Source organism: Neovison vison, chromosome 11, assembly GCF_020171115.1.
Source record: "Neovison vison isolate M4711 chromosome 11, ASM_NN_V1, whole genome shotgun sequence".
In the NCBI taxonomy this organism is placed as follows: domain Eukaryota; kingdom Metazoa; phylum Chordata; class Mammalia; order Carnivora; family Mustelidae; genus Neogale; species Neogale vison.
This window is the reverse complement of record NC_058101.1, coordinates 27,207,658-27,235,406: the sequence shown is the minus strand read 5'-3', so window position 1 is coordinate 27,235,406 and position 27,749 is coordinate 27,207,658. Positions and strand designations below refer to the sequence as shown.

General features: G+C 45.9%; 2 protein-coding genes across 4 annotated transcripts in view; one reads left to right on the top strand and one right to left on the bottom strand.

Annotated features, from left to right (window-relative positions):
• Positions 1-338: 338 nt before the first annotated feature.
• LOC122890195 (cyclin-I-like) lies at positions 339-3,699 on the bottom strand. The gene is made up of 2 exons (XM_044225932.1): positions 3,608-3,699; positions 339-934 (listed from the first exon to the last, which is right to left on the bottom strand). Exons 1-2 carry the CDS (start codon positions 3,697-3,699, stop codon positions 343-345), a joined length of 684 nt encoding a protein of 227 aa, XP_044081867.1. The 3' UTR covers positions 339-342.
• Positions 3,700-15,352: 11,653 nt separating this feature from the next.
• Positions 15,353-27,749, top strand: part of DCUN1D4 (defective in cullin neddylation 1 domain containing 4) — a 70,674-nt gene continuing 58,277 nt past the window's right edge. For 2 of the 3 annotated variants that reach the window (XM_044225818.1, XM_044225817.1), the window contains exon 1: positions 15,353-15,472. In XM_044225818.1, coding sequence (XP_044081753.1) covers positions 15,448-15,472 — 25 coding nt within the window. In that variant the 5' untranslated portion in view covers positions 15,353-15,447. Of the gene's footprint in view, positions 15,473-15,771; positions 15,788-27,749 lie in introns of those variants that run through there. The other variant, XM_044225820.1, reaches the window with a different exon arrangement.

Here is a 27,749-nt window from a genome sequence, read left to right as displayed (position 1 = left end):
TCTAGCTCTGTCCATATTGTTGCAAATGGCAAGATTTCATTCTTTTTATGGTTGAGTACTATTTCATTATATATATATGATGAATATATATATATATATATGTATATAATTTTTTTTAACACTCCAAAATTTTTTTTTACTTTAAAAAAAATTTGGATCTTTTGAATTTTACACTTTTTTTTTTTTGGTCTTTAAATGCTTAAATGATGTTGATTCTAATTTGCCACACAAGTAAGTGGGGATTTTTTTCTGGCTCACTTCAACGGGCCTGCTAAGGTACACACCTTCATACAGCCTTTCCCGTTTCCCACGTTCCCATTCCCAGAGTAGTTGCACTCGAAGTTACAGGACAGAAACTGGCCGCAAAGGCGGACAAGGGGAAGCGGGTCCCTCCTGCCTCGATAGATCAGTGCCGCAGACAGAACCCACGTTCTCCGGCGCGCTGTCTTCATTGTAGAGCCGCTTGATGCCGTCGTAGAAGTCATCCACTTCCATCTCCTCCACTTCGCGCTTGGCAGACGTCTGCTTGCCTCCCCACCCCCCGGCCGCCGAGAGACGGTGGTAGAAGGCTGCTGTGCCTCGGACCGGCACTTCCGGTTTGCTGTTGTCCTTGGAGAAACCCAGGTCTGGGCCTGGGACAGAGGAGGGCTGTAATCTGAACACTCCTTTGTCACAGGTCACCAGGGTGTGCTTGAGGGGCCGGTAGACATACACGGAATTGAGTGGCAGGGAAGACGGCAGAGCAGAAAGGTGATGAGCCACGAGCTCCCGACAGTGGATCAGCTGGGAGCTATCCATCTGTGCTTTCTGAAGCAGTTCAATTGTCAGAGGAAGCCAATCAGGAATAAGTTTCTCCATTTCCAAACTAACCATGGCCAGAGCAAGCATGGATCCTTTGAATTGCAGAAGTTGGTTGTGTATATATATCTCACATCTTCTTTATTCATTCATCAGTGGATGAACACCTGGGCTGTTTCCATAATTTGGCTATTGTAGATAATGCTGCTTTAAACATTGGGGTGTCTGTATCCCTTTGAATTAGTATTTTTGTATTCTTGGGGTAATGACCTAGTAATGCAATTGCTGGACCATAAGGTAGCTCATACCCAGAAAGGAGTTGCTACAGCCAATGTCAAAGAGGTTACTGCCTGTGTTCACTTCTCAGATTTTCATGGTTTCCTGTCTCACATTTAGATCTTTAGCCCACTTTGAATTCATTTTTGTGTTTGGTGAAAGAAAGTGGTCTAGTCTCATTATTTTGCATGTTGCTGTCCAGTTTCCCCAACACTATTTGTTGAAGAGACTGTCTTTTCCCCATGGGCTATTCTTTCCTGCTTTGCCAAAGATTAATTGATCATATACTTGTGGGTTCATTTCTGGGGTTTCTATTCTGTTCCACTGATCTATGTGTCTATTTCTATGCCAGTTCCATACTGTTTTGATCACTATAGCTTTCTAATATATCTTGAAGTCTAGAAGTGTGATGCCTCCAGCTTTGCTTTTCTTTTTCAAAGTTGCTTTGGCTATTGGGGTTTCTTGTGGTTCCCTACAAATTTTAGGATTGTGAATTTTAGGATTTTATCTCTGGGAAAAATGCTGTTGGTATTTTGATAGGGATTGAATTTAATGTGTAGAGTACTTTGGGTAGACATTTTAACAATATTTGTTCTTCCAATCCATGATTGGAAGATTGGGATGTTTTTCCATTTCTTTGTGTCATCTTCAATTTCCTTCATCAGTGTTTTATGTTTTCCAAGTACAGGTAAATTTTTAAAGGTGTGAGAGTTCTTTATGTTGTTTAGCTACAAGTCGCTTACTAGATAAACAATTTGCAATATTTTCTCCCATTCTGAGGAGTGTCTTTTTACTTTCAAGATGGTACCCTTAGTAGCACAAGTTTTTAGTTTTGATAAAGTCCAATTCATCTGTATTTTTCTTTTGTTGTTTGTGCTCTTGGCGTCATATCTGAGAAAGCATGGTCTAATCCATGCTTAAGTTCACAAAGGTTTCTGCCTATGTTTTCTTAGAAGAGTTCTATAGTTTTACCTGTTATATTTAGGTCCATGATTCATTTGGGGCTCATTACTGTATGATGTGAGGGAGCAGTACAAGTTTATCCTTTGCCTGTGGACATCCAGTTGTCCCAGTATCGCTGTTGAAAGGACTATCCTTTCTCCATTGAACTGTCTTGACCCCTTGCTGAAAATTACTTAAACATAAATGCTTGTAATTTTAATGTGTGCACTCTCAATTCTATTCTATTGATCTGCATGTCTACCATTATGCCAGTACCACACCGCCCTGACTACTGTAGTCTGTGGTAAGTTTTGAAATTAGGAAGTGAGTCATCCAAACTTATTCATATTTTCAAGATTGTTTTCGCTATTTGGGGTTCCTTGAATTGCCAGAGATAAATTCTTATGTTTCGTTAATTGTTGTATCCCCAGAGTTCAGGACAGTGCTTGATACACAGTAAATGCTAAACAAGTATTATCTGAACAAATAAATGAATTCTCATAAAATTACAACAATAATTATGAAGTGGACATCTCTAAAAAAATATCCTGCTTAGCATTCCTTCCCTCTATTCTTCAGGAAAGAACACTCACGCAGGCTTGGAAAACTACCCCTCACTAACTTCGTGTTGCTCTTTTGGGGTTTCTTACCACAGTGTCCACCACCCCCTGGTCCCGGAAGACAGTATATGACTCAGGGCTGGCCAGTTCCATCCCATCTCCTGCCATACGGAAAGGCTTTGGTATGATCACGTGAGTCAGGCCCTATCAATTAGAGTTCTGTCCTGAGATCACCTGTTTTAAGGAGTGACCCCCCCCACCACCACCAATTGTAAGAGAATGCATTCTACCAAATTGAGAAACGTGCAAAACAACCAACAAAACCACCGCCATCATAAAAACAGGTCAAAACAGATGGGAGTGGCAACAAGACGGAATGGGGAGAGTCTCCTTTTGAGCTCTAGTTCCTGAATCCAGTAGACCCTGAAGCTGTACTATCTCAGCTGACAAGATTCTCAACTGCATACAATGCAACTACTCTGGTTGACTTCTGCAGATGAGGAATTCAGTGGGAGAGCCCTGGGACGCTCACAGAATGCACGGGAAGTTGGAAAAACCTAGCTGAAGCAAGAGCCAAGTAGAGTAGAGCCGGATCCAGATCCTGCCACAGAAGTTGTGGCAGTAACTGCTTTCACTCAGACCCCATCACATCTCCTTCTCTGACTGACTCTCCTGCCTCCCTCTTTCACTTACAAGGACCCTTGCAACTACATAGGGCCCACTGGGAGAATCCAGGATAATCGCCCCATCTCAAAATTCTTAATCATATCTACCAAGTCCCTTTTTGCCATGTTAAGGAACACATTCACAGGTTCCACAGATGAGGGCATGGGACACGCTTGGGGTGCCAATGTTCCGCCACATGAATCATCTGTTGAGTTCTCACCACACTCCTGTGAGGTAAGTGGTGCTACTCTGCTCATTTAAAAAATAAAGACATCTTGCCCAGAGAGTTTAGATAATGTGTCCTGTGTTGAGCAGAAGAGTTCATGTTCAAGTCTCGGCTGCTTTTCCAAAATCTGGTGTGTTACCCTTTCACAACCTTACCACCTGGCTTCAGTAGAGTGGCTGGTTTGGGAGTCTTGGTGAAGAAAATATGGATAGGATCTGACGGATGCATCATCTTTGTGTTTCCCTTCTAATCTGATGAATTGAGAAAAGACAAAACCCTTGGATCGTGAGATACAGTGAAGAGAAGCACCCTAATTCTATGATCCCTATTTCCAAATGCTGGCTTATTCAGCAGCCTCCATCTCAAGCCAATAGAGCTGGCCTTATTTAAGGGGGACATGAGTCTCAAAAAAACCCTCAAATACCAGCTCTTTTAACAAAGCTAAGAGCAACAGTGGCATGAGATAGAGTACGAAGCTGAAATTCTTCAGGCCCTGGAGTTCGAGGGGAAGGATGTACCCAAAAGAGCGATTGTCCTTAACTTGGGAATAATACAAAGATTGGCGAGACAGTAGACTGCTCTCGGCTGACAGAACCACAGAGCATCTCAGGTAGCCTGACCCCTTTAGACCAGGCCTTAGTTGATATTAGGTACAAGGTGAAAACCGTCTTTAATGTTCAGCTATGGACTTTGAGATCTGGAAAATGCTTGATCTTAAAGGCAGCCCCCTAGCACTCAGCATGCACGGACAGTGTAAAAGCTGCTGACTCTTCCCGATGAAATCAGGGCCATCGGCTCTCCAAAGCCAAATTCTAGACAAACCAGAGCCCTTTGTTAACATAAACAAAAGCTGGAGTCTGCATATGCTCGGGGCCTGTAGAAACCATGGGTGAACTGGTGGAGATGAGGGACGTACAGGAAAGCTACTCTGTACTCCACTATTCCCACTTTATCCAGTCCCAGTGGACAAAATGGCCGCCCGTAGAGAGTTAATCGAGTCTTGATTCACGAAATGTTTATTGAGTTTTCGTTTCATGCTGTAGACAATACGAGATCATCCAAGGCAGAGTTTGGGCTCTCAAGGTGAGTCAGCCTGAGAGAGGAGAGGTTTCTCGCATGGAAGGATGGGGCCTGGCAGAGGGAGGAGGCCCATGGACTTAGGAGGAAGGAGAGCTGGGCCAGCTTTGCTCTGTGAGCCAGGACTCTCCAAGTGCAAGTGACAGAAACTAATTTTGAACTACAAATAGGAAATGGAACGTCTTGAGAGCAATTGTCTGGGAAGGCAGGGGATCAGCTAAACCTCAGAAGTGCTTGGAACTAGGGGCCAGATGGCCATCATACTGAGGCCACTGCCTGGGCTCTTCTGGGTGTCTGGAAACCTCTTCCTTCCCACTTAGTTTATTCACTACTCGTTATTCGTGTGTCTCCAGTCACCTCCTCAGGGGAGCCTCCCTTCTTTTCACTCTCTTTCCTGACTGAAGAACAACCAGAGCCTTGACTGGTCTGTTTGAGACTTTGGGGCATATTAGAAAAAGATGACCTTTTTGGGGGGTCATTTGGTGGTGGTCTTTTGGACCACCAAGATGTGAAGAACAAGATGCCCCTCTGAGCAGATGCAGCTTCACACCAAGTCCATGGGTCGGTGAGACTGTACGTAGTACTCCAGCCTCTTTGCCCCCTTGGCTGTGCTCCTTTGTGTAGTGCACAAATTGTACACCTGTACAAAGTTGCTGAGTCAGCTCTGCTATCGTATGCTCTCAAAAACTGTGCTCATTTTCTCCTACTTGTCAAAAGGGCCATTTTACTTTGCTTGCATGGTTACTTAAGGAATGCCTCCTCTGCAAGCTCATAAGCCCCATGAGGGCACCAAGTGGGGATGTTTTTGCTCAACGTGTTATTCCTAGAACCCGGCAGTGTCTGGCACATGGAAGGCCCTTGCTGATGGTTATTTCATGAATAGATGAATGAACAAGCAAGAGATCACGTGCCCACTGGGAGTGGGAGGGATCCTGATTGGCTATCAAAACTTCATCTGATGAATGGTGAGGTGAGCAGTTCCCCCCAAAGAAGCAGGGGTCTTCCTAGCAAAAGAGGGGAAGGCCAGGCAGGAGAAAGTCCAACTGGCCCCACTGCTTCTGTGTCTTTGTCGCCTCGCCTGTGGGGGATGAGGGAATGTGCCCGGCTCACCTCTGAGATTGTCCTGTCCAAACATTCTATTCCCTTTTGTTCCCGTTCTGTTCCTTCCTGCCAAGTTCCGTTCTAGGGAGGCAGGTGTTCAGTGGAAAAAGACATGACTGTGGGCAACCTCAGGCAAAGAAGGGCTTAATGGAGGTGAGCCTGAAGCGGAGTCGGGAAGGGCTGGGACAGAGCTGCCACGGAGACAGGGAGGAGGACAGGCTTGAGGGTGGGAGGCTGGCTGGGGGAGGTATGTTGTTGGTGCTGGGCCACGTGTTTGTTAGTAGTCTTATTTCAAGTGTAAATATCTTTGCGAGGGGTACTATGTTCACGCATGTGTATTTCCCCTGGGTTAGCTTATCGGAGAACAACAAGCCAGTCATGCACAAGGAGCTGAGGGAACGAGACATTGGACGGGTAAGTTTTGATCATCAAAATAGGTCCCAGGGACTACATGCGGCTCTGCGGTGCGTGAAGCAGGCTGATGGCGCTGGGCTCTGTATTTTGCCTGCATGCTGTGGGGCGGCGGGCCCCGTTTTGTTCCATTAGCGGCAGAGTGACTCAGAGGCAGGGGAGAAGGAAGTGTCTCCATTTCCTAACCCAAAAGTGGCGTGAGGAATTTCGGGAATTTCACCCTTCCTGTGGCCCCTGAGTACCATGATCTCTCAGTAACAGTCTGGTCTCCTTCCGATTCTCAGGCAACTCCTCTGTGTCTTTCCTCTGGGATATTGTTTAAGCTTGTTTCAGTCTTGCTCTTACTAGGGAATATAGAGGTTCGCCTTCTCTCACTGAGGATGGACCTCGTTCTAAAAAGGGCAGGGGTTTGTCCAGGAGGGCTGGCCACCAAGCACCACGATGACAGGCGCCCTGGGCTCCTGGCAGGGGAGCTGGAAAAGGGAGAAAAGGCTAGTGGGGAGCAGGGGGCAAGTGGCAAAGGTTGTTTTTTTTTTTTAACTTTTTAATTTTTTTTATAAACATATAATGCATTTTTATACCCAGGGGTACAAGTCTGTGAATCAAAGTGGCAGAGTTTTGACCCCCATGCAGTGGTAATCCTTTAAAGCTGAATCACCTATAACCATACTCTGCTACTTTGAGCCCCACTCTTTTTTTTTTTTTTCTTTTAAATGTTAGCTCCATGCCTAGCTTGGAGCTTAATATGGGGCTTGAACCCACGACCCTGAGATCAAGATCCGAGCTGAGATCAGGAGTCGGACACTTAACCAACTGAGCCATTCAGGCGCCCCTGAGCCCTACTCTTATTTCCCCCAATGGGTAGTCCTGGTGCCAGATCCCCAGATTGTTTTAACAAGGAAGAGAATAAAGTTCCACACCCCGGAACTAGGGAAACCATGTTTCATGTTGCCACTGACGATGGGCAGAGAGAACACAGGACCTTTGCCCTGGCCGCCTAGAGTTACGTTGGGCTTGACTGCCTACTGGTACAAGAAAAATAGGTATAGTTTCCACAATAAAGGACTTGGAATGTGTGTTGGGTTGGGGGGGGATGTTGCACAGGGTGGGCAAACAGTCCTTCATATGAGGCCATATGAAGACGCGACACAGCAAAGTGATGAAAAATACAGATCTGAATCCAGGTTGCCTGGGCTTAATTCTCCCAGATCTACCCTTAACTAGCTGTGTGACTTTGGGGAAGTTACTTTATCTGTCTGTGCCTCAGTCGCCTCACCTGTAAAGCAAGTTTAACAAAAGTTTCTACCTCTCGGGATTGTTGAGAGAATTAAATGAGTTGTCAGGAACACTAGAATAGTGCCTGGTAATAAGTGAGTGGTACTTAAATTAAATGTTTGCCAGTACAGTATTTATAGCCCCCAGTCTATTATCTGTGAATTGGAAAGGTTTCCCCAAGCTACGGTTATCTAAAATTTGAATGGAGGTTTAGAACAGATGAAGGTTGTAGTGACAGAGCTTTGAAACCAGAACCAGGGCCCGTGAGGTGGAGGGATGAAGAATGAGAAGAAAGCAGGTGCAGGGAGTCAAGGTCAGACTTGCCCAGGAAATTGACCAGACTATGGGGGTGGGGCAAGGTGGCTCAGTGGCCCCAGCCCAGTGGGAGCTGCTCAGGGCCTGGGATCAGGGGATGAGAAAATGAAACAATTAGATGAGAGGGAAGGCAAAGGGTCAGTGTGGGCAGGGGAGGACCCAGAGTCTGGCTGGGGGTGGCTGCAGAAAAAGCAGCTTTGACTGCAACCCAGTTTGGAATTGGAGGTGAACGAAACGTGGAAACAGGAGTTTATTTTTGGCATCTCCTCTCCAAAGAGCACTGCTTCTCTCTTGCTCTTTGTCCAATGGTCCAAGACACCACACTGCCTTGAAACTGCTGCGCCCCCCAGAGCCAAGGCTTCCCTCCTCTCCTACTGTTCCACAGCCTGAAACCGTTCACCTCACCCACCAGTTCCCATTACTTGAGCATAGGCCCAGATGACAATCAGACTGGGAAACTCCTCTCTTGCCAACAAATTCCGATGGCCACTGACTCGTCCCTCAAGGGTCTGGATTTTTAAAGGGAAATACTTGTGAACTCAAATGAATGTCTAATCTAGGAGTTCTTAATTTAGGGGGTGATGGGATGGACGTAGAGGGATTTCAGGCCTTTGACAGGGAGAGATCATTTTCAATGATTCTTAAAGGGATCCTGTGACTCCCAACATGTTAAGGGCATTCGCTTTAACCTATCCTGGCTAAGGCAGTATAACAAACTAGAGTGTAAACATTCAGGTCAGTTGGAAGGAAATACATTCCAGTTGGATAAATCTCTCTCTATATGTGTGTAAGTGTGCCTGCACACGTGTGTACACACACACCTGCACACACGCACATGCCTCCAAATTCTTTCCTTTTTCTAATTTGGAACGATAGATCTTTTTCTGAAATACTTGGATTCATTACTTTCTTCCCACAACATGGCTTCTGTGGTAACTTCAGTTGGGGGGGGTTCAGGTGTGTTGGGGGCTTGCGGTCACTGAGGCAGATGTAACCAGCTTGTAGGAGTGGGAATCTGCTTAGTCACAGGTTTCTGTCATCCTACATCCTCTTCCTTTCTAGAACAGGAAGTTCTTACTTCCATAACATGTTATCACCAAGGAAGTGAGCATATATTTTCCTCGGCTCCTGTCCTCCTCTTCCCTCCCCCACTGCCTACTGCTGCCTGCCGGCTCCATCCACTCTCCCAGAATGCTTCACTTTGCCATAATGAGATGCTCGGCTGCCGTGCAGCCACCGACGTCTGGAGATGGATGGGGCCTCCTGTACTGCCCTGAGAGGGATGTTAGAAAGACATTGTATTCATGGAAGCGGGCTAGAAAAGGCGAGGAGAAATGAAGAGCCTGACAGCACACAGAAGCCATTGTACAAGTAAAATGGTTATTTTTTTCTGCCCATACCCTGCTAGCTGGAGTAAGTGAAGCAATGGTATATTTATGAAAGTCACTATAAACCTCATGCATTGTTTAGATTCGATTGGAAAATTATACCTTCTGAGATCGAATTTAATGCAACATCATTAGGACTTGATTAGCTCAATGCGAATGAGGTAAAAATACCCAATTCAGAAAAGAACATGTGGTAATGAACACTATTCTATTCAAACACTCTGTTAAATCCCTAGGCAGGTATGATTTCTGAAAAATAGAAGGCCCTGGGTAAAAAGAAAAAAGAAAGAAAGAAAGAAAGAAAGAAAATAAAAACGCCAGTTTAAGCATTCTATAGTTGTGCTGGAGAAATTAACAACAACAAAAAAAACTGAAATTGAAACACTGATGTCAAATCTCAGCAGAATTAGAAAATTCTTAGCTTTTCTAAGAGATCCCTAAAATGGCAGTTCATAAAGAAGGAAACCCGGATTTTCTAGATAACTTAGAAACAAAGACTCATTTTTACTTGAAAATAGCTCCAAGCATAAAAATTAAACTGTACCTCACACAACTACATGAAGTTCACAAGGAAGTATGTGAAAACATCACATAATTGGGGCTCATGCATTTATTCCTGCTTCTGTCTCCTACTTTTATAAGTGCTTGTACATATGTTATCATATTTATCCCTAGAAGGTATTAATCCTATGTTTATAGATGGAGGAATTAAGGCCCAAACAAGTTTAATGCCTCCTTAAGTGGGAGCGTCTGAATCTTATCCCAGGCTGGCCCAAAGGTAATACTTAAAGACACTTTGCCTCTGGTACAGCAGATTAAAAATCTTTACCAGTAGCTGCATCACTCAGAGAAGGGTAATATGATTTCAAATGACGAGGAAGAGAAATTAGTAACTATGAGAAGACCATATGTACCTCTAGTTATGTAGAATCCCCTGTAATTTACTACAATCTGTTTAATTATTTAGGAATTTCCTATGTACTTCTGAACTTCCAGTATCAATCAATTTTCACTAAGCTAGTTAGTTTGAGTGACACAGCATTGATACTGGGTACTCATTTTTTTTCTTTATTGTGTAAAATCTCACATTTCAGTTTCAAGCTAGACTAATTTCACATGGGTGGCATGTCTTGGTGAAGAACGATTTTGTCCCTAACTCAATGTTCACTGTAAACTCTAGAAAGGAGAAAGGAAGCCAAGTTAGTAAAACACAGTGACTAAGGAGGCAGGGACCAGCTTAGAGGAAAAGGAAGGTTTGGGATGACAGCTGGCTGTGTGGGGGAGGGATTGATTCAAGGATATGGTGAGGCTAACAGGTATGGAGACAGGTACCTTTCTGTGCTCTACTTATACTGACTCATTCACATAGTTCTTACATCATACCTATAAGGTAGTTCCTATTATTATCACTATTTTGCAGATGAGGAAACCAAAACACACAGAGACGTGAAATAATTTCTTTTACATGATGCATTGTCTTCTTAAGCCAGTGGGTCTTTAATCCAGGCCATCTGAATTAAGCCTATGTTCTGCTTCAGGAAAAAAGTATCAAAAGTGTTGCCATGGCTAACAATGCTCAGTGTAGCGTTGGTTCCAGAAAGTTCCATCCCTTAAGATCTCTTTTTTATTGTGGGAGTTACACTATTGCCCCAACAGAAGTTGATGAAAAAAAAAAAAAAAGAAAGAAAACCTTTTAATGTACATTATGAATGCACATGACAGGATATCAATTCTATGAAGTAACCTGGAGCGATTACAAAGAGGTCACTTGCTTGTGTGTCATTGTCAGTGTTCTGACCTCTAGCACAAGAGGGGCAGGGGAAAAGGAAGCTGATGAAAGGAGAGGATGATGCCATCTTTTCAGCTTGCCAATCATGACCAGTTTTGAGGAAGGACTGTCCCTGTTGGTGACACTGGAGGAAAATGTCTATTTCTATGCTTTTCCATTAACTTAATGATTGGAACATGACTACGTACAGGTATTGAAAAACAAAACCTACATTTTTACTACCCTATTAGCATTTGGTAAGTGGCTAATTGCAAAACTGTTCTATGTATATATGTGAAAAGTTATGGTGATATTCTTAGGAAATTAAAAGCTAGACAGCTGAAACTTTTTCCCAGAAGCACAGGCCTCAACGGTTAAAAGGCTAATTCCTGTAGGCTGAAGGGGCTGCCCCCTCCCACTGAGCTATCAGAGTAAGGAAATTATACTCAGCAGTGCCTCATTGGATACTCTAGATAAATAATCTCATTAATAATATATCATGAAGTCGATAGCTGTTATTGAAATAAGGTCAAAAGGCTAAAATAGATAAGAAGGACTGAGTCACCTGGAAATAATCTTTCAGACTCGTTTTTTCATAATATATATCAACAAAGGCAGCCCGAGTGTCTACATACTCAACTCTAGAAAGAGGCCAAGTTTCACTATCTTTTAAAAACACATTCACCTCCATATTACTGTATCCTTAAGTAAATCTCTCAGGCATGGAGGGCATACGTTAACCTGATTAAGAAGAGAGGGAATATTATATAACACGGGGAATTTGACCACTTAGGCACGCTGTTCCTTATTAGCTAGATGGCAAGTTACTGAAAGGTCTAAGCCTCAGTTAACTTCTCTGTAAAATGGGAATAATATTAGTAACCGCCCCCCCCGCCCCTCCCTTAGAGTGTTTTGAGGTTATGTGGAATACTTTAACAAGGAAAGCACTATAAGAGTATAAGAGTAATGCCTACCACATGGGAAACAACTAAAAAAAAAAGTTGGAATCACTTGGATCAGCAAACAGTTATGAGTTTGGAGAAATGAACTATCCTGACTTCTACCAATAGATTTACTTTTTTTGGTTTGTCTGTTTCCATGTAATCCCATCTAGCCTAACTTTTTTTTTTTTTAAAGATTTTATTTATTTATATGACAGATCAACTTGAGAGATCACAAGTAGGCAGAGAGGCAAACAGAAAGAGAAAGAGTGGGGGTGGGGGGAGCAGGCTCCCTGCTGAGCAGAGAGCCTGATGCAGGGCTTGATCCCAGGACCCCAGAGATCATGACCTGAACCAAAGGCAGAGGCTTAACCCATCAAGCCACCCAGGCACCTCTAGCCTGACTCTTGATAACTAGTGGAGCTCTATACACTCTCTCACTTCAATCTGAGGCTGAATGGATTCCTCCCTGACATGACTTCTTTCCAGCTCTCTTCCAATTTTATCAGGGGCTTATCAATTTGTCTAAGCAGGCTCAAGTTTATTTCAGTCTTAGGACTATGCTATTCTCCACTCTGTGCCCCCATCCCCCAACATAAGCAGAACAGCATGCTTTGGTGGGATGTGTGGAATTTGGGGAAAAGTTTTACTCTACCATCACAGTCCCAAGACACTTATTAATTTTCCCCCCAAGGATCTGAATATAAAGGCACAGAAGTGTAACATTATTATCTTACTAAACCATCCTCCACACACAGAGATCAAGTTATTTGGAGATGGTACCAATGAGAAAAAAGTTAAATGTTCTATTACATTTTGAAAAAATTTCCTGTTGAATTTCATAAAAGGGAAGGCAGTATTCCAGCCAGGAAGTATAGGATTTGTATTAGATTGCTATTACAACTCTTAAAAGGGAAGGAAGAGTAGTTTACCCATCTTTGGAGTTTTGACGCTTTGATATGGGTATGGGGGAAAGACCTGGTCTAGGAGTTAAAAAACCCGAGTTTAGTTATTGCTTTGTAATTAACTAGTTGAGTAAGTTGGATTAGACATTTAACTCCTTTGGACTTCAACTTTCATATGCTTAAAATGAGGAAGTTGGATTTTCCCAAGGCTCCTTTCAGATCTAAAATTTCACATTACAGTCAACATTCAGTACACTCTAAGGAACAATTAAGCTTTGTCTACTATTGGAAAGCACTATACATGATGCTAAGGACATAAAGATAAATATAAGAAAATTCCTGCCCTCAAAAGTTTATAGTCTTGTGGATTATTAAAATGATGGGGTGATATCTGCAGAATATCATGTAATCACTCAATTACACCTATTTTACTATTCATACATGTGGGGCCCTGAGTTTTAGCGGACTAAGAATAAGCTTAGCCCCTCAATCTTCAGGCTGTAGTTGACCTACCAAAAAGATGTTTTAAATTACTCTCTGAGTCTATTTTTCATTAGAAAATAACCATAGTGACCTCACTGAAAGTGATGCTGAGAAATAACAAAGGTTGAACATTCTATATATTTTTGTGGACACCACGAGCCAGTAAAGAGCTGGGTGCCACGGGCAAAGAAGCGGGCAGGTCACTCATGTAGCTTAGCCATTACATACATTATCACCAAGTTTGCAGCAAATAAATCAATATAGTAAATGGCTACCTAAAACAAATTAATTGTGAGCTTATTTTAATTTGGAGGTGTCAAGAAGCAAACCTATTTCTGTGCAAAACAACAGTTGTGTCTCAGCCCTTAAAGTACCATGATCAATAAAACATATGTTTTATGTATATAAAATTTTATGATTTAAGCTCTACAGAATTTATTACTTCCTAGATAATGAATAGGTTGCAAACATAAACAGGATAAAGAATGCAGGAGCAGCTTTTCCATTTTGAGTAAGGAGGGACATTCTTAGAGTTAGATCTACCCAACAAGGAACCAAGGAACGCCTCTTTTAGAGTTTAGAAGTGCTTACCATCTCTGCAAGGCCCAGCTGACCAACCAGTCATTCTTAAAATTCACCAATATGGATCAGAATCTTGAGAAGAAACCTACAGTGGATAAATTCAGGACAATTCTGAGATTCTATGATTAGGTGAAGTGATTCATAAATATTCGAATGATAGAAGTATGATAGATATAAAATTACAAGGATGCAATTTACCCATGAGACATTAGGGTTTAAGAGGGACGTAGTATACAACAGGAGTGGTGTGGGACAGAGGAACTGGTTTGATCCAGTTCTTTAAAAATACCTTGGTTATGGCGTGACATTTATCCCGATTTGAAACCTAAATTTCAGAACCCTAAAACTCGAAAGCATTGGCTGAAGAAATCGAAAACCAAAATGTCTAATGTTTTGTTACCAATTATATGTGATGTAATCCTATCCCTTGATTGTATAATGCTCTGGCTGTAGGTTGGGGTAGGGCCTTGGGATACAGATAAGTGGTGTATGTATCCTGTGATTGGGGTGGGAGGGGGCTATCCTCCCTAAATATCTCAAAATATCATTCTGTTACACTATGGTTAAGTGTGATGAGTTGGTTGGGAAGCGTTGAAAAAAGTGGCTGCAACTCATGAAAATGGTGCGAATTCTTGACTTAGGAAGCTCAATGGTCCGACGAATTTACTTACATTAACACCTTCTTTTGCCAAGTAACAGCCAAATGAGGCCCTCTCAGAGTCCGTGAGTTAGATTCAGGCTAGGTGTCCTTGAGGGCTCAGCACCTACCTCCTGGACTTGCCAGTGTGCCAGACGGAAGCTCAGAGCGTGGCCCTAATTTCCTGTATGCGGTGTGGGGCGTATACAGATGTGTGCATGACGGACAATGCCTGGAGCATTCGAAGCCTTTAAAAAGCTTACTCGTGACTAAGGGGGAAGAAGTGTGATGATCCTGGAAAAGACGTGCATCTCGAAAACGGGGAGAGGGCAGATTGTTGTAATTGTTGTACAAGAACTGGGAATTTGTTCCTCACCCGAAGGTTTGCTGGAAGTGAGGACGCGGCGATTCTCTACCCAGTTTCCAGCAGTAGGAAACCCCTCGAAAGAGAAGTCCCAGTCCAAGTTCCGCGCGGACTGGGCTCCCGCTGAGAACGCCTCGGAGGCGTGCGAGACAAGTGGGGGATCCCAGTGGGGGGGGACTCCCCTACTCCTTGTACGGGACACGAGCTGCCCCAACTGTGCTTTCCCTCCTCGGCTCTTCGCGGAACACCACGCGTGCTTTGTTTCAGAGCCGACGCATCTTTCTCGGTTGGTCTGCAGCTCCACCAATCCCGCCCGTGACGGGGCGGGGCTTCAGGGTCAAGGTGGACCAATTCCCCAGCCTCGCCCCTACACGCGCTTTCGGACCCCCGGGGATGAGTGACAGCAGCCGGGTCCAACCTGCTGCTCCAGACCGTGGCCTCCGCCAGGGGCGTTACGGGGACGAGGCGCCGGGGCCAATCGCATTGGAGCTCAAGGGGCGTGGCCTCATTGCCAGCTCTAGACCGGCGCCCTCCGCACTCCTTTTGTCAAATGAGCGACGCGGAGGGGAGGTCCCGCAGCCGAGGTTCAGCCAATGCTTGGAGCCGAGGTGGGCGGGTCGGGTGTGCTGGCGGCTGGTCCTCAGCTCCGAGCAGAGGTGCGGCGAGCCGGTGGGGGGACCGCGAGGCGAGCGCGGGAGCCTGGGCGGAGAGTGGGGTGTGAGCTGCCCGAAAATGCACTCGGATGCCGCCGCTGTCAGTGAGTAACAGAGAGCGAGCGGGCCGGGGCCGGGCGGTTGCCAACACTCTCCACTCCGCTCCCGCAGTCCCCGCCCCGCGCCTCCTGTCCCGAAACGCGCCGGGAGCCCCTGCCCGGGAGCCACCCCTTCCCCTCCCGGGGCCGCGGCGGGCGGTGACGCTGCGGGCGGCGCGGGGCGGGGGCGGGCGTGGGGAGGGAAGGGGCCGGCCTGCCGAGGGAGGGCGGAGGTGAGGGGGGTGGGGACTGGCTCCTTTTCAGTGTTGGGGGCAGGGGGGGCGGGACGTGCGATGAAGGGCTGGGACCGGAGTGCCTGGGGTGAATGGAGGTGGAGGCGGCGGCGGGCGCTAGCGGGCAGGGCCGGGGGTGGCACCGGCGCGGGAAGAGAGAGCGAGGGAGCGAGCTAGCGGGGCGCAGGGGTGAGGATTTCCTAGGGGCTGAGCGGTGCGGGCGGCTCCGTGAGAAAGGCGGGTGAGTGCGAGGGGAGCGCGGGGGCGGGGACAATGGGAAGAAGGGCTAGATGGCGGGGGTGGGGGGAACAATGCGGTGGGGGAATGGGGGTAGCGGCCGAGCGGGGCAGGAGGGCGGGCACGGAGATGAGGGCTGATGTAACGGGAGAGAGCGAGGTTGTGGGAGGGATTGGGGTGTGATGGGATAGTTGGGGAGTCCGGCGGGCTGGAGAGGCATAGAAGGGTGGTGGGGTAACTGGGAGTGGTGAGAGGGGGCAGACGTTGGGGTAATGGGATTGAGCAGGTGTTGGGAAGAGAGGGTAATTGGGAGTGAGAGGAGAGAGAAGAGGGGAGGGTTTGGGGTGACAGGATGGGGGCAGGGGTAAAGGAGTGCGGTGGGGGTGTAGAGCTAGTTGGGAGGAAAGGGGGGTTGGGAGGGGCCAGGGCAGGGGGAGGACTGTCAAGTCCAGATTCGGTCCGCGCGGGGCTTGCGGTGGGGGGGGGTCAGACTATGTTTTCTGGGAGGGGATCCCTCCCCGCGATCAAGACAGAGTCCGTGGAAGGGGGAGCCCTGAGCTTCGGGTGCGGGGAGTGGAGGGGGCGGGGCTGAGGTGGAGGGGGCGGGGAGGTGCCCTGAGGTTGGCGCTGGCCGCGGTTCCCCCAGAGCGGCGGGAAGCGAGGTCAGCGCTGGCGCGGGCTCCGGCTGCGGGACTGGGAGGCGGGGCCGGGACGCGGGCTGCGGGTTTTCCGCGGCGGGATCCGGAGGGGTCGGGCCCTGGAGACCGGGTGTGGGGTTTTGCGCAGGGGAGGTGTTGGGGTCCCAGGCAGTCCGTGGGATTGGCAGTCTGTGACGCAGTTGTCTAATTTCTGGTCGTCAGGTGTGGACGCTGGTGCCTGGGGACCGGCTTCCCTGCAGGGAGGGCCGGGCCAAAGGCCCCGCGGAGCGCTCGCGGGGCGCGACCTCTGCCAAGCTTGCGGGGAGGACGCGTTAGGGGTTTCCTTTAGGGTCTGGCTCCAGTGGCCGGGTGTGAAGGGGAAAGGCGGTCGCGCGGAATTCTGGGACTTGTAGTCCGCGCCGCGCGGAGTCGCGGTTGGGTTGGGTGCACGTGGGTAACTGTGGAAACGAGTCCCAGAATGCAGCGCGCCCCTCGGAGCCTCCCGGCGCTGCTAACTCGTGGTTTATTCCCGGAGGACCCGAGCGAGCCCTTGGGAATCTCTCTCCTCCCCTGGGACTGGAGCGATTCATTGGACCTTCTCCCTGAGTCGCCGGGAGGGGGAGAACCAAGCCAAACGCAGTCCTTTCACACTTGGGTTCTTGATTCCCGAGTTGATTACTTCCCCCTGCATTTAGTGGCCTTATTTGTAGAGTAAATGCTTAGTCTTTTACCTTATAGCACATAGGTTTGGAGAAGCATTCAGGGTGCGGCACCGTCCAAAGCAGATTTTAGGATGCTGTATTTATTGTGGCATCCAGCGTTAAACAGAAGGTTAAAAGGTTTTCGTCTTTAGGTAAATCTGGGAATGCAGTGGGGACCCATGGAACCCTTCTGCCGATAATATAGATTATGTGTTTGCATTTCTTGGGCTCTTTGAACTGCCCAAAGATAGGACTTCCTGAAAGAAGATGGCCTTGAAATGAATTGAGTAATGAAGGTGGCTTGGTGGAATTTAGGGTGGAATTGTGCCCATTCATAAACCCCGCATGAAGCTGAGCGAAGGGAATATAAGATGTCTTCAATTTTGCAAGGGAACGTGGGAAGCAAATGAGGCTAGCAGAAGGTAAACTCAGTGGACAACCTTAAGAGGTTTGTGTGTGTGTGTGTGTGTGTGTGTGTTTTAAGTTGGGGGTGTAATTCTTTTCTCTTGGCCTCTTTAATATTAGAGACCTTCCTCTCTGTAGATGCCCCAGACCCGACATCCTTTGCCAGTTCCTATTACCATTTATTTATATGCTGAATTACCATTTATATGCTGAATTTGAACATTGCAGAATCTGTCATGTAGAGGGCTTTAACATTAGCTCAAAGATGACAGACTTTTTCTGTGATATATAAGGTATTATGAAACTATTGGTAGCTTAGTCGCTAGAAGAATATTACAATGACCCTAATGATAAAATTTTACCAAAAAGTCCTGAAATTTGGAAACCTTTTAGTGTGGTTACAGATATACTGAACTTGATGAAGTGATTAATGATTAAGTCATGCCTGAAAAATTGGGCAATGTATGGTTTTTTCAGGAAAAGATTTCTGTTCATCTTATATTTTACTTAATCTTATGATGAAATATTCAGGAAGCCTGTTGTGATATGTAAGTATGTAATATGGACATGTTTTTTAAAATACGCACTTAATGCTGGAATTTGTTTATATAAAGGGTGAAGTGTCCGAGCTTGAAAACTAGTTATAATTGTGTTATAATTGTATTATATTATAAAATATAATAATATTTTAAAGAAAATATTATGCCAGTAATTTCTTTCCCTTTTTATTTTTGTTACAGCGCAAAGATCAGGTGCCCTTTACACACACACGATCCCCCGTCCTCCGGTCTCCCAAACCCTAGGTTTCTAAACATGATCAGCTGCTACTTTATGCTGTGGATTTCGGGTTCCTCTTCGATTTTTGGTCTTTGGGGAGGTTCTTTATTTTCATGTGAACTAAGATACGTGTTTAAACAGATGTTTCTTCTACTTTACACAGAATTTTTTGTTATTTCATATTGGGAAGGATTTTTAGGTTATCTTGTTTATAACATTGCCAGAAGAGAAAGTCTCCCTCATTTTCTCCATTTTAGAGGACTTCTGCACATTACTCTTTCCTTCCTTTGGTCCTGCCTCCAAGAAGTGCTCCTGTCAATCAATACTTGATCACGCTTTTTCAAATGTTATTTATCATTACATCCCTTTCTGTTTTTATCTTTAGCTGCCCCCAACAGCTCTTACAGGTTACTGCTTTCTTCTTGACTGCAGTACATGTTTGTAACACATGTCTGCATTTTCTCAAGAGTAATGATCTTGTTAACTCAGCAGAATAAAAATCAGCCTGTCAGAAACTGACCTCATGATTTGACCAGTGTTGTATCCATCATTGGGAAGTAACAATACACTACAAAAAATGGCATAGATAACAGAGTTTGTTATTGTGCAGTAGCAAGAAGTGTAGAAAATAGTTGGTTGTAAGGATGGTGCAGTGTCTGATGTTTTTGAAGACTCTAGTCTCTTTGCATCCTTTTTATTCCTCTATTTTTAGTATTTTGGCTTATGGAAAGCCTCGAGCTCATTGCTTCATGTTGGCAATGTGGTTGCTGTGGCCCCAGACATCATGCCTGTGGGAGACAGGGAAGGAAGGAAGATGTTTTCTTATAACGCCCTCTTAGCAGAGAGGAGTCTTCTAGAAGGTCACCTTGGAGACTTCCCATTCAGTTTCATTGGGGAGAACTGATTTCATGGCACTGCTACTTGTAAGGAAGTTTGAAAAACTGGAAGTCTGTCATTTTTTCAGTTTCCTTTGGGAGATGTGGCCTTTGCTAGAGTGGTGGAGCAGTGAGGAGAATGCTCTGGGTTGGCAGCCTACAGGTTATATCCCTGATCCAGCTACTTTGTCCAGCTATCTCTGGCTTGGTCTCAGTCTTTTTTTAATACGTTGATTTATTTTCTGCCTCATTTAAAAATAATTAAAGGTGACTTACTAAGTATAGATAAAAGCCTGCGAAGAGAAGGAAGGTAGGGGCGCCGGGGTGGCTCAGTCAGTTGAGCGTCCGACTCTTAATCTCAGCTCAGGTCATGATCTGGGGGTTGTGCGATTGATCCCAGGGTCAGACTCCACACTCAGTATGGGGTCTCCTTGGAATTCTCTTTCTCCCTCCTTGCCTCTCCTGTCTCTCTCTCATAAGTAAATTTAAAAAACAGAAGGAAAATAAACCATAGATTTACAGGCTGCACATAATTGCTTGCCATATGTTAGAAATAAGCCATATGTTTGGCTCTGAGCTTCCTAGTAGTCCAAACAAAGAGGAAAACAAGACTAATTTCATTCATTCGCAATTCATTTAATAACTCAAGGTGGAAACCTCATTCCTCATCCTCTCGTTTTCCTGGCTGGTGGTGAGAGCAAGACTGCCTCCCCTCCCCCCATGGAACGCTCTCCTACCTGTTGCTGCTGTCCTAGGGCTCACCCATCTTGTTGTTAATCTGAAGTAATCCTTTTGCTAGCCTCAGCCCCTCTCACTTTGTCCTCTGCATCACCAGTTTAATCACCTTTGTCCTTAGGATTGCCCCACACAGAACCTCAAGGGCTCCTGTTTGCTTAATGAAATGCAGACTCCGGAACCTGGGGGTAAATTGGTTTTGTGCTGTTCAAGCTCCGTTTCTGCCCCCTCCCACCCCCTGCCCACTGCGGCCTCCTTGCCCGCTGGCCTCCTTGCCCGCTGCCCTCAGCGCTGCTTCTGCGGAACTGTTCTTTACTGGGTTCCTGTTCCCTCTCTAGCAGACTCATCCTTTCCCTCCGTTGAATCTCCAAAGTTGGGTTTACCTTTGTTCTCAGTTCTGTCTAATACAGCAATAGCTGCTCGTTTACTTGTCCCTTCCACAATTAGAGTCTTACCCCTTTGAGATCTAGGACCGTCTGTTTAGTATCCATTTCTCATCCACGATGGCACTTTGTTTAGGGCCTCAAATAGGTATTGAATTGCACTTAAATGGTCAACTCTTAAGTAGTGAATTATCTGGAAAATTTTAGTTCTCCCTTGTGCTATTCAGCATGCTTCTGAATTGTCTTTCATTATCTTTGGATTGTCTCTACAGGGAATACAAACTCTCACTTACTCATTCGGTCTTTTTTGACAAAGTCAGCCATAAGTAAACCAATTTAAACAATCGTTCTTTTTAAATACGTGCAAAGATACCAGTTTTGAAGAATGTCTGTGGCATGAAGAAATTCTCAAGGAGCAAGTAAAATGCTGTTGATGGACTAAGGGCCCCGGAGTCTGTGTGTGAAAATGTGTGCTTCCATTTTGGATCTCGTATGTAAGTCTTGTGTAGATAAGGTTAAGGCAGGGCTTGACAGGTCTGACATTCCCTGTCTTTTTGTTTTATGGCCAGATTCTGGTCCGTAGGGTTTATTTCATGTTAACTACACATTGAGATCACTGGAAGGCTTTTTTCGTTTAGAAAATAAACTTTGTTAGTTGGAGGTGCATTTTCTGATGATCTGATATTGACGCAGATATCTTTCTATAGTTGGTCATCTTGAATTCGTGTTAATAGCTTTTCATAGCTTGTTCTTTTTTCTTATTCTGAGATTGGGGTTAGGAGAAGTACCTCTTGAAAATTATTCTTTTAAGCAGAACATACATTTAAAAAATAAGCTTTGGGGTGCCTGGGTGGCTCAGTGGGTTAAAGCCTCTGCCTTCAGCTCAAGTCATGATCCCAGGATCCTGGGATCGAGCCCTACATCAGGCTCTCTGCTTAGCAGGAAGCCTGCTTCCTCCTCTCTCTTCTCTCTCTGCCTGCCTCTCTGCTACTTCTGATCTCTGTCTGTCAAATAAATAAAATCTTAAAAAAGTAAAATTAAAAAATATGCTTTAAGTAGAAAAAGATATCGAAATGCATTTTAAGTAGAATCATATATTTTAGCGATTATCACATCACTGTTTCAGAGCTAAGGACTTTTTTTCTCTTGTGTCCTTTCTTCTAGCAGACAAAGTATTTGCTACTCTGGATTTGAATTTTCTTTTAATTAGAAAACACTCTTAATAAGTCATTTTCAATTTAGGAAGGTAGGCTTGTAGTTTTTGAAACTAATATACTGAGTACAACACTAAATGATATGAAAAAAACTCCCACCCTCCCCAAGTCGCATTACCTGTGGTTATGATTCCTTTAAGTTCCCTCTTTGAGGATTTTTTTCTTGTAAATATTTTTTGAAAACCTTTTATTACTTGCTATCACTAGTATTCCCAATGGTGGCGTGTCATCATTTTCTGTTCGTGGTGGGCATCATCAGTCTTCAGGGCCCTGGCTCTTTCCCTGATTGGGAAATTCCTACCTTTGCAGGCCAGGCTGCTCAGACACGCCCACCAGAATGTGAATCCGAAGGCGGAGGCAAGTGTTGGAAAGAAGCAGGGAGCGCCTGGAGGCCCTTTGGAGAGGACAGATAGTGGGGGGCAGCTGCCGGCTGTGGCCCCAGGGGCCAGGCCAGTTCTGGCTGTGTCCATGTGCTCTGCTTTGTGTCCTTAAGTTGTGTGACTTGGTTTTCTGGATTGCCTAGTCCTTCTGTGAACTAACCAATGGCCCTTTAAAAAAAGAAATCACGGTCCTGTTCCATTAGCTGGTTGTTTTCTGATGCTCGAAACTCAGAATCCTGACAGATTGAACATCCGTACCTGTCACTGGTCAAGATGGGGCAGAGGCTCTGGAAGAGACGAGCCGTGATGTGCCTTACTGCCCCGACTGGACTCTGTTCAGGGTCCTAGAGTCCTGATCTGAGGTTACCCAAAGGACAGAAGGAGCACACAGTCAATGTCAGTTGTGGGCACTGCCTTTGCCAATGGTCAGGCGGGCTCTGAGCTGCACATCAGCCACGCTGCTGGATCTCATTATACGGAGCTCCTCACTGCTTGTCTTTTTCCAATCACCTCTTTGTCCTTAAAAAAAAAAAAAAAAGAGAGAGAGAGAGAGAGAGGTGTGATGCTCAGGAGCTAATAGTGCCTAACTTCTGGTGTGTCTTTTTGGATCTAATTTGGGAGTATTAGCCTGGATATATTCTTTGTGCCTTTTTTTGGGTAGAACTCTATTTGATAGTCTATCCTAGACATACTATAAGGTTGAACCTATTTTAAGTGTAAAGCTTGATGAATTTTGATAAATATCTATACTGGCATAACCGCTACTAAAATTAAGGTCCAGAATGTTTTCTTGACCCCCCCCAAAGTTTCCTGTGTGTTCCCTTGCAGTCTGTACTTCTCCATCTCCTACCACAACTTTTGGCTTTTTGTATGTCATCGGAAGCCGCCTTCATGTTAGTTGGTGATTTGTCATCTTGCTGTTCATCGGGATATTACAGTATAAAAAGGTGTGATAAATCTCTCCTTTTTTTTTTTTTCCTGAGCTATTAAGTCCAGAGAAAAACTGTCAGTGCTATATAAATTATAAATCCGGTAGTGCTTTACCACATGGAACTGTCTAGAGTGAAGTTACTCGTCCTTTTCAAGTTTTCCAGTGGATGGCTGTTCTGTACCGCCCAAAGACACAGCCGGCTAGCATTTGCTCCCTGAATGTGATGATGCCTTTTAACTATTATCTGGGTCAGGTTGGGAGACAGTTAATAGTTTAGAGTTGGCCCTAGAGTCAGATTGCCTGGATTCACATCCTTGCTCTGTTAATGTCTTAGCTGCGTAACCGCAGGTGAGTTACTCATCAGCTTCTCTGAGTGCACGCCCGTGTCCTCACGCCTAAAACGTACCTACCACAGGGTATGGAGCTGTTCGGTCTACACTGCTTACTGAGTATCTACCATGTACCAGGCCCTCTTCTTGTCTCTTGTGAAGTTCTCAGTATGGCTTAGGGGAGGGAGCCTGTAAGCCCGTAAACCATACAGTGTGGTTGGAAGTTCTGTAGAGAAGTTAGAGCAGGAGGTGGGGCACACAGGTGCGTGAGCACGGAGGGGAATGGAGTGGAGGATGTTGTAGTTTTTAATAGCAGGGTCACTGCTGGGAGTGAGGGGCATTCCAGGCAGTGGGAAGAGGGATGCAGGGGCTCTGGGAGGGAGCAGACCTGTGGTAGGAATTCCATAGAGGCCGGTGGACTTGGAGTGGAGTGGGGAGCTGGGCAGAGAGGAGGAGGTAGGAGGTGAAATCAGAGTGATCCCAAGGATTAAATGAGAAAAAAACCAAACACAGTTTAGAGAAGTGCTTGGCTCTCTTCTGTTTTAGTTGCTAATGATTGCTGTGTAATGACGCTATCCTCGTTAGGCTTTAAAAGGAGACCCTGGAGAGGAAGAGAGGTTATCAGAAAGAACCAAATGAGGCATTTCCTCACTTAGTCATTCACCAAACATTTGAGGGTTTCTTGTTGCCAGGCAGTGCTGTAACACACGTGACTGGGGGTTTGGGGTTGGGGCCCCGTGTCCAAAGAGCTGCTTCAGGCGGCGTTAGCGGTGCAGGCAGAGAAGTAATGGGCAGCTTAGGTATGGCACGGTGGCAGCGAGGCTGGTTGGGTTGCCCAGAGTGCTTTGGAAACAAATGGGAAGTCAGTAAGATTAGACTTCATGGAAGGGTTAGCATTTATCATGTGGGTTTCGCTTCTGAAGTGTTCCCCCCTGAGGAACAAGTTTTGTGTGTGCCCCCCCCCGGGGGTGGGGGAGGGGGTGCTTTCCCAGGGAAAGAGATAGCAAGGGTCAAAGTACTGAGAACTGGGGTTGGAGAAGGGGGCGTTGGTAGGCTGGGGTGAAAGGGGATAAGGTGAGGGAGGGCAGGAGCCTGGTAGTGAAAGGCTGAGAAGAGGGACCAGAGAGAGGAGAGGAGAAAAGCCACAAGGCAGGGCGCAGGGAGTGTGGCGCAACGAGGGCGTGTGGGGAGGGGCTGACACATGTTTGGTCGTTATTGTTGGGCTGTTCCAGCTGCTTTGCCTTCGTTAGTACATTCAGTCCTCACAACCGCCCACAGGCAGATTGTGTACTGTTAGTGTGCCCATTTTACAGATGGGGAAGTTGAGGTGCAGAAAGGTTAATTAATCTTCTCAAGGTCACACAGCTTCTAAGTGGTGAATGGAGATTCTAACTCGGGCATTCTGACTCCAGGGTCTAGGGGCCCCACCAGTGCCAGTGAAGTCAACATTCTATTTTTGTCTTTGGCCTGTGAATGTTGATGGCAGAGCCAGCTGATGTGGTCATCTCCATTTTGCTTTTGGTTCTTTTGTTCTTAGAAGGGGCCCCAGTAGCATCAGGATGTAGGAGGAATCCCTTCTTTCCCATCCCTCCTGTCCTCTCGTTTCTGTCGTCTTCCCCTCCAGACAGTAGGTTTTAGAAACTGATTCTAAGTGGGGAACTGATCATGGCAAAGAGAAGTATTGCATGCCTTAACTCACTAGTGATGTCGGCATTTTAGTCTTCTTGGGTCTTAATTTTAAACAGACCTGTGTTAACTACTTTTTAAGTACACTTTTTCTAGTATTTTTAAATATAGAAGATACCGGACAACATTGCAGAAAAGCTACAAAGTATAAAATTTACTTTTATAAAGTATACTTTTACAAAGTATAAAATTTACTTTTTAGGGGCGCATTGGTTAAGCGTCTGACTCTTGGTTTTGGCTCAAGTGGTGATCTCAGGGTCGTGGGATTGAACCCCACATTGAGCTCTGTGCTCACCAGGAGTCTGCTTAAGATTTTCTTCCCCTCGCCCCCTGCCACTCTTCCCTCTTGGTATGCTCTCTCTCAAATAAGTAAATTAACCTTAACCAAAACAAAAACAAAACCCAAACCCCTTACCTTTTAGTAGAACTACTAATGTGTTTTCATATAATGTCTTTGAAATTATTTTTTTCTCTTTTTTTTTCTGTAGTTGAGATTAAGTCCTTTTCCGCTTTAATATCCCTTTCTTCAAATACCATTCCCAAAATTTGACCACAGATTACTTGTTCTTAATTAAACAGGAAGCTGAAGAAGATGGTTATACATTCAAGTCCAGGCAGCTGGCTGTTGATGTCATACTTTGAATGACCTGTCACCTTGTCATCCCTTTGGCCTTGTCTCTACTTTCTGATCTGGCTTCAGTGTGTCTTAGTCTCTTTTACGTTCTGATAATAACAGGGGAGTAAAACAGTGCACCTTATGGGCGCATGGGACGGGCCTGTGCTCTGCTCGTGCTTCTTAGGCACCATCTCGTTTCACTGTCGCAGAAGCCTTGTGCAAAGGGGCCCGTTAGAGCAGCTGTACAGATGGGGACACTGAGGCACAGTGAGACTGGGTCACGGGCAGGGTCATTCCACTGGAATGTCACAGAGCTGAGACTCTAGCTCAGGCCTTTCCAACGCCAGAGCAGCAGAACTCTTGTCCCATCAGTGAGATTAAAGGATGATTTTTCCTCTGAACTCTAGAGTGGATCTTTGTTCCTCAGTGGGTGAGGCGGGGCACAGGGAATGAATCTAGGGCCCCTTGTACCTTGTCACACTTGGAGTGCAGCCATGCAGGGTGTCCTGAAGTGGCCGGCTCCTTTGAGATGGCACTGGCAGGCACAGGCCGCGGAGTGGATGACGCAGCTAGGTGGCAGGCCGCCTCTCTGCGCCGGATGGCTTCTCCTCGCAGCCTCTTTTATGGGTCCTGGGAGAGCCCCAAGGAAAAAGCCAGCCGCGGTATGCTTGGATGGCTTTCATTTTGGAGCCTGCGTTCCGTGAAAATGCTGAGTCACCCACAATGACCTGCCTCCCACCCCCTACCCGGGTTCCCCTTGCCATGCCTCACCTTCTGGCTTTTGTGCCTTGTAACGTGGCAAATACTTATTGATCAGGAGAGAGATGCTAATATCTTCCCGCTGCTACTTGGTTTCTCATTTTCACCTGGCTTTTCAGTTTCGTCATCTTTTCCCTGGATCTTGCTCTGGTTCTTTTCAGTGCGCTGCTGGGGTACCAATGACTGAGTTAGATTCTGGTCTGGGGCGTGCGGAGCTTGTCCCGCTAGCGGATTGGCTGCCCGCAGGCTGGGGACTGAGTCGAGAGTGGGGCTAGAGCTCCCTTCTCTCGCTGCTTGTTAGAATCATCTGGGCTGCTGAAACATCAGTGACCCCACTCCCATCCGGATGGTGGCCCTGGCTGTTTTTTCAAGCTTCCAGGTGATTCTCTATGGGCAGCTGCTGGATTAGTTTGAAAGAGGCTTCACTGGCAGGCTTGGTTTGGGCTGTGGGGAAGAGGGCGCTGGGCCGATAGTGCATCCCCGTAGTGCCTACCTCGCGCCGGCTAGAATGAAGAAGATGGTTATACATTCAAGTCCAGGCAGCTGGCTGTTGATGTCATACTTTGAATGACCTGTCACCTTGTCATCCCTTTGGCCTTGTCTCTACTTTCTGATCTGGCTTCAGTGTGTCTTAGTCTCTTTTACGTTCTGATAATAACAGGGGAGTAAAACAGTGCACCTTATGGGCGCATGGGACGGGCCTGTGCTCTGCTCGTGCTTCTTAGGCACCATCTCATTTCACTGTCGCAGAAGCCTTGTGCAAAGGGGCCCGTTAGAGCAGCTGTACAGATGGGGACACTGAGGCACAGTGAGACTGGGTCACGGTTCTAAGCCCATCACATCATGGACTCATTCCGGCCTCGCGGTATCCCTATGAGGCAGGCGCTGTTAGGCATTTTAAAAAGAGATTTCTACTTCCTAGCAAAGAGGGGCATGTCGGATGAAGCTGAACCGCAAACCTAGCACACAAACATAGAGAAATAAATCTAAAGCTGGTGGGGGAAGGAGGTGCTGCTTTTGATAGGGAGTGGGGAGAGCCTCTCTGATGAGGTGACATTTGAATAGGGAGTGCAGTCAGCTGTGAGGCTTTGTGAACACCAGAAGTCATTGTCACGGAGGGCATATTAAATGCAAAGGCCCTGAGGTAGGAATTCACATGAGTCTTCAAGGAAGAGAGTGGCTGGAATGGAGTGAGCAAGGATAATGGAATGACTTAGGTCAGATCATGTAGGGCCTTGTAAGGACTTGTTGAAGACTTAGGTGTTTTTTTTTTTTTTTTTCTTTTATGCTGCAGTAACAAATCTGAAATCTTGTTGACTGAAATCAGACATTGTTACTTGTTCTCTTTATAGGTTGGTAGGGGTCTCTTCTTGACATCACTGGC